This window comes from Macadamia integrifolia, chromosome 14 (assembly GCF_013358625.1).
Source record: "Macadamia integrifolia cultivar HAES 741 chromosome 14, SCU_Mint_v3, whole genome shotgun sequence".
NCBI classification, from domain to species: Eukaryota; Viridiplantae; Streptophyta; class Magnoliopsida; order Proteales; family Proteaceae; genus Macadamia; species Macadamia integrifolia.
In genome coordinates this window covers 23,278,188-23,285,108 of record NC_056570.1, presented here as the reverse complement: position 1 = coordinate 23,285,108, position 6,921 = coordinate 23,278,188, and the positions used below count along the sequence as shown (strand labels likewise).

The 6,921-nt window shown below is 39.3% G+C and overlaps 1 protein-coding gene across 1 annotated transcript in view; it reads right to left on the bottom strand.

The window, feature by feature from the left end:
• Positions 1 to 255: 255 nt before the first annotated feature.
• Positions 256 to 6,921, bottom strand: part of LOC122060860 (protein FATTY ACID EXPORT 1, chloroplastic-like) — a 13,010-nt gene continuing 6,344 nt past the window's right edge. Inside the window, exons 3-6 of the mRNA XM_042623952.1 lie at positions 3,036 to 3,203; positions 1,321 to 1,367; positions 1,140 to 1,177; positions 256 to 683 (exon numbers count right to left, since the gene is read on the bottom strand). Of these exons, the coding sequence (XP_042479886.1) occupies positions 590 to 683; positions 1,140 to 1,177; positions 1,321 to 1,367; positions 3,036 to 3,203 (347 nt within the window). The 3' untranslated portion in view covers positions 256 to 589. The remainder of the gene's footprint in view (positions 684 to 1,139; positions 1,178 to 1,320; positions 1,368 to 3,035; positions 3,204 to 6,921) is intronic.

Genomic DNA, 6,921 nt, shown 5'->3' with positions numbered 1-6,921 from the left:
CTGATTTCATTTTGTGGTTCTTGTTCAACAATTGCAATAGAGATGTAGTAGCTATAGCGTGTGAAAACCTGAACAAATGGTTACTATTATAACTAGTAGATCTATACAGTAAAATATTCTCTTTTTAGGTGTGCATATCAAATTAATTACTTAATAAATAAAACAGATACAATAAATTATAAAAATAACATTCAAATTTTTTGCCTGACTTTTAATTTTGTAATCGAATAATTCCCAAATCCAAATCCAAATCCATATCCGAATCCGATTTTTATTTTGTCCACTTTTTTGACCGAAGCCTTATATTAACCAATCGAATTATTCTGAATTATTCTTCACCCGAACAATTCCCGAATCCGAATTTGCTAACTATGCTCCCAGCCACATGGGCAAGGTTGGCAAGACAATTCAAGAATTACAGCCGAACTCACACGAAAACACACACTCTCTCTATTTATATACTTCTCTTCCCCCAGTTATTTATTAGAGTGAACTAAATAACAAAAACTGGGCCTTATTCAATCAAAACCTAAACAGAACTCATATAAGAAATCGCATGAAGAGCTGACGCATCCAATTTTACATTCCATCACGATGAAGCAGCTTTGGCTGACTTCAACTTCTTTGGTGGAGGGTTTCCTCCAGAGATCACCACATAGGAATAGAAACACAACATTGCAGCACTGCCATTGAGAAAAACAATAATAAAAACTACTAATAACATTAATAATGATAATAATAATAAGGGATTGAGTTCTCTGTCCAGGAGAATTGCATATGCTACCACCTCCTAGAGTCTCTCTTCTCTCAAAACAGAAGGGTAGATACGTCATTTCATATGATAGAGCAGAGAGAGAGACTCAAGGAGGTGCTAGTGTATGCTTCACTTCTGAAGAGAGTTCATTTTCCCTAATAATAATAAGGAAGAAAGAACTGTTTGTCTAGCATTCTCACGCCCACACAGCCCCTGTTTTCAAGGGGCTGTGAAAAGATGCCCTGGCCCCCCTTGAAAACAGGGGCTGTGTGTAGGCGTGAGGAACGGTAGCCTCCCTAATAATAATAATAATAATAATAATAATAATATTTTTGCATTAGGCCTAGCACTCTAGACTTCAATCAAGCTTTGATTTGGGAAGTACCTAACAATGGCATAGAATCCAGTTGGCAAGAACTTCGTCTGCATCAACAATATCAGACTATCAGAAACAGTTACAGCTAAGGAATTAACTAACCTATTGATGCGTGAAAAAAAAAAAAGCATGGTAATAGGATGTTACCACCAATAAATAAATAATCCCAAAAACAAAAGAGGGTATATACCAATGAGTAGGTCTGATAATGCTTTGCAAGAAGTGCTGCTGCGAGTGCTGTAGGATCAGAAAAGCACAGATGAAACACCAACAGACCAGATGAGTTCAAAAATGAAAAAGTAAACTATTAATTTTAAAAACATCCAGAATCAAGCAAGTTGATAGAGTTCTACTGTAAAGACCCTTAAAAATAGAGGGTTCAATCATTTAAGAACAATTCCAGTACCCCAATTCCCCATTATTGACTATTTTTGCATTCAGAACAGTATAAATTTTAAAGCTCAAATCCTCGGTTCACATAATTTCTGACTTCATTATAAGTCTTCATCACAGTCCATCCTCATAAATAAATTAACCCTAATGCTGTTAGGAACGGAAAAAAATTCACATTCTTACTGCACTAGACAAATGGAATGTTTATAGCAGATATGATGCATCAAACTCAGATACCCGGAAATATGTCCCACTTAAAAGTTCCTTGTTTTTTTAGGGTAAGCGAAACTCTTTCTTATATCATGCAAGTAAAGAACTTTCACAAAGTGGGAGTTTTTTTGATCCCTTTCTGGATTTTCCTCATGTTTCTGCATAGGCCTGACACTCTTCTCTTTAAATGTCCATTTGTGATTTCTCAGCAGAGACAAAGAAGTACCAAAAATACAACTTCTGAATCAAGTCTTTAGCAATGCAACTTTCATGGGAAATGTGACAGTGGTAGTAGTCGTCTAGTTTGGAAAAACCTCAATTCTTCAAAGAATTCAAAAAGTCAGGAGCTGATCCCTGGATTGATCAGGTAGAAAAATCCAAACAAACAACAAGAGGGAGAAGGGAACAACATATACTTCACACATAATCCCAGCACTGGTTTCATGGAAGGAAAATGGAAGCTTGCTTCACAGGTGCGATGGTATATAAGAGATCTACTAAGAAACTTCTAAAAAAAACTCCACACCATTCCATGTCTTGAAAACTGGCTGAAAGTTTTTTTTTTTTTTTTTTTGGCCGCAGGGGTTGGGGGTGGGGGGGTTGTCAAAGGCAAAGCACATTTAATTGTTTTTATTTCAGGTCACAATCATAGCCATCTAATTCAATGGTAATCAGGTTCATAAATAATTTGGCCCAAATTCAAATCAGCCTATCAAGGAAAATATGCGTTTTTTTAAAGGGGCTGAGGGTGTTTGTGCATGACTTGGCCTAAAAAAATTAGAGTTTTAAAAAACAGCCCCGGAAAATCATTTCAGAATCATCTGGGAAAATTGGAATCTTTAGAAAGCCTAAATAAAATAATTTAGATAAAGGGAGGCAAATTTTTGGTCCCAATTTTTTTGAAAAATAACCGCTTAGTAACCCAAATAAACCTGAACTCAAGTCAACTCAAATAAGCCTTTTCCCAAACCAAATGGCAATACACCCAGTTTTATTTTATTTTTTTAATTTGCAGATCAAATTAAAACCATCAGGATGAGGCTAAGTTGCATTGTTGAAATCAAATTAAAACCCATGGTTGCAATATGAACAATTAATGCTTTCCTCATTCACTAGGAAGTGTAAACTAGAAGAAAGAAAGGAAAACGAAAAATTTGGGTAATTGACTAAGCATGGTAGCTACTTGCACATACAGTTGTCATCACCAAGCCAGATCTATCAACTTTCTAAATGCAAAATCAACATTATTCATACTTCAAGACAAAATCTGAATATCCAAAAGTACATAGAAAAAAATCCTACCTGCTTGTCCCAATATAAATGGTAAGCTGGATTTTCCTTGCCTCCAAACCTTTAAGCTTGTGGTGCTCAGGGCCAACAATGCACCTCCAAAGAGCACGCCAGTGCTTAGAGTTGTGAGATTTCTCGAGAAAACAAATCCAACAAGACCTCCACTTAAAACAAGCCCACCTGTGATAGGTTCAACCCAAACATGAAATCAGGAACTGGAACTGATTATCACTTAACCACCAAGAAGCACAAGTTTAGGAAACATAACATTCAACTGCAGAACATAGATCTGAACAAAAATAACCCAACCCCACCTGAAGGGGGAAAAGAATACTGCTGAAGTATGATACGGGGGGTTTACTCAAACCACAAAGCAAAAGCATAGCACAACCATACAAGTTAGTTTAGACAGATGAAACACGGGCAGCCAGTCAGGCTTGGACAAGAAATAATCAATCTCCCCAGCCTATAGACTATAACTAATATAGATAGCCAATAATGAAAGCCTAAGAGGTCAAATTTCCCACGTGATCTAGATTAGGAAGTCCAAGGGATGATCCAAAATAATTAGCAACTAGCACCAAACCATGGCGTAATGCCAAGAACAGAAACATAACTAAAAAAGTAGCTTTAAAAAATTTGAGCCATGAAAGGATTTCAGAAACTTAGATAGTTCATCTGTCAGACAAAATTACCAAGGGGTAGTCAGTCCCATTCAAGTCCATAACAAGCTCCACAATCACTTAGAACAGATAAGATTAGACAGCAAACGACAGATCTGAGTATAAACCAGAAATTAGGTCAAATAAAAGAAAATATGTAACTCACAAACCCAGGCTCAGAATGGCCTGAAATTAGGATCAGAGGTAAGCCTTAGGATGACCAATTATCCTCAAATTATTGGCTGAAACTGATGAAGGATTCCTGAGATATGTCACATCCTGATTTTAGGGCAGAAATAGGGCTGAAATTGGAGATTTTAGATATCTCACAAACCCGCCCTTGAACAGGACCCCTTCCTTGGTCGAGTCTCTCTCCTAGTGAGGTAAACAAAACCCAAAAACCTTGTAACATCAGATTTCTGTCCTGGAAGTTGCAGCACTCGAAACTCTGAATGTAGGGTTGGTAGTGTACTTTTCTGACCAACAATGGTTGGGGATTCAATCTCAAATTCAAAACAAGTAAAATAGAAAAAGAAAAGAAGAGTAATGGAGGAGAAAGAGGATAGGAGGGACAGATGTGGGTTGGGAGAATGGCTATCTCAGCTTGGGTCTCTCATCCACAACTATCTCAGTTGTTGAACCATCCATTCTTAGGAAGAAGCTTGCAGCGAGCAGCAACTTTTTTCATAATTCAATTCTAATCTATTACAATTGATTGAGGCTTCTATATATAGGCGCTCTAATTCTTTACTTACGATTGACCCCAGATACCTAAAATGGTCATTTTGTGGTACCTCTCCTCAATCTTTACCATTTCGTTATCCATCGTAGTGTGACTTAAGTTACACATCGTATACTTTGTCTTCGTTCTACTTATCTTAAAACCTATAGATTCCAATTTTCAAGGTTGATCCCCATAGGTCCAATTTAGCGCTTGTTGTGGCAAAAATTGACCGGGCGATCTTCCCTGCTGTTCCTGATGCTCCAGCCGACCTGCACAGAAGAGAAGACATGGGAGGGCCGGGCTGACCCGACGGGGGACTCTCCGATGCCTAAGTCAGATCTTTCCACAACAAATACTCAAGAGAACTTTCAATAAAAGAAGTGATCGATCCCTTTCAATGGAGGCTTACTTTGGCATTTATAGGCCACTGATGGAATGGAGAAAGGGGGAAGCCTGTGGAGAGTCCTACTGGGTGTGGAGTCCTGGAGAGGGACAACTCCCTGATGCTGGGAATATTCCAGATCCTAGGGTATACCAAGGAAATATTCCCCTCTTATCTCAAAAGTGCCAACGTGGGAGAAGTGGATGCCTCTGGTGACGTATAGTGGATAGAGTCCTGTCCTTGTGATCAAGGATTACGTTCCTTGAATGTAAGAGTAGATGAGAGCACGTTTCTGGGAACCTTGCTTCTTGACGTCAGGCCGAGGTGGCAGCTCGGGCTGATGGAGGGCCGAGGAGGCAGCACGGCCAGATGAGATGCCGAGGTGGCAGCTCGGGCTGATGGAGGGCCGAGGTGGCAGCATGGCCAAATGAGATGCCGAGGTGACAGCTCGGGCAGACGAAGGGCCAGGGTAGCAGTGCAGCATTCGTTAGTTCGCTCCTTGGCCGCGCCCTCATCAGTGCTAATCCCAGCTTTCGTCTAATCCAAAAAACTTACAAACAACCAAAAAACCTAGCAAATCAACACCAACAACGCCATCCAAGACAAGATAATGACCGTTAATCTAAGAATATACAATCAGGTATGCCTCATCATTGCACTTATAAGAGAGAGCCCTCAACCTTCCACTTTGGTCCCAGTCCATTATGTGCCTGCTTTGGGGTCCAGTCTTCACGACAATTGGAAATTTGCAACCCTGATTACAAAAAGCTTTCTCCCTTATGTTCCTTCCTTCCACTTTGGAGGAGTTAACTATATAAAGGGTGAACTTATTATGCTTATCAGCCATTTTCTCATTTTGTAAGCAAAGTTTCCTAGAGACCCTTGAAACCCCTGGAAACCTAATTGGCGGTGTTTATTCTATCTTGAGCTGTGAAGGGTTTTTGAGTCATTAACCTTCAGTAATCACCAAAAAGAAAGTCCTCAATCTTCAGTTAATTAATCAGGCCACCTGTACAATCATCAAGGCCTGTATTCAATAGATGCACTCATCAAAAACCATCATTTTTCTCAACTCCATCCACATTGAAAGAATCAAATATCCTTTGAGCCAATCCCAAACAAAATGACAGGTGGTTTAAATAACCAGGAGTTAGAATTAATACGCCTTGAATTTCAAGCCTCAATTTTCACAGCTAGGTTCATCAAGACTAAGAAGTCTCTCGTAAAATAGGGTACCCTAGCAACATCAATCTTCTCATACTTTAAACATCTGATGCCTGCAACAATAAAACTCCCGTAGGGCCGCAAACACAGTCATCCTCTCATCACCTGCCAATGAGACTTTGTGATGTGAACTCAGAAGAGAGTTCAAAATCCAGGCATCATAAATGAGGTTGATGCTATTAAACTTATCCTTTTCACTTTTTTTTGGTAAATAGGCCAATGAACTTCTTCACCACTGTATTTCAAACCCAGTACATTATTTGCTTACAGATGGAAGAATTAAAACAAAAACTGACAACCTCCAAGTCTTCTATGAAAACCTCCACCCAAAACTTTTTAACTATCAAATGCAGAGCAGCCAATAGAATTCTTAGCACATTTTAGTTAACAAACAACCGGACCAATGAAAAAGATCTCTTTTTATAAACCCTTCACTATAACCTATTTCAAGAAAATGATGCCCAACTGCTTCCACCATATAATCCATAGTTGTCAAGCTGTAGCCCAGGCGCCCAGGCGGTTTTCTATGCCCTAGGTCACCCCGGCTGCCAAGTCGTTTAACCATGGAGAAAAGGGAGAGAAGGGGGGGAGGGGTAAGGGAAGCAAAGAGCAAGAAGAAGAAGAAGAAGAAGACAGAAGTAGCTGCAGCAGCCATAGAAGTCAGATCTGTTGCCAGAAATGCAATAGCCATTGCTGCAGCAATCACTGCTGCAGCCTCTGCCCGAATAAGAAGCAGTCAGATCTTGTTGCCAGATTCTGCCGCTAAGAAGAAGAAGGTATGAACCTGGAACTCCAGCTGCATCCACCACAACTTCCACCATCGACCACATCAAAGAGGAAGAAGGATTTGTTAAACAATAAGTTAAAAGCTTCTTTTTTTTTTTTTTTTTTTTTTTTTTTTTTTTT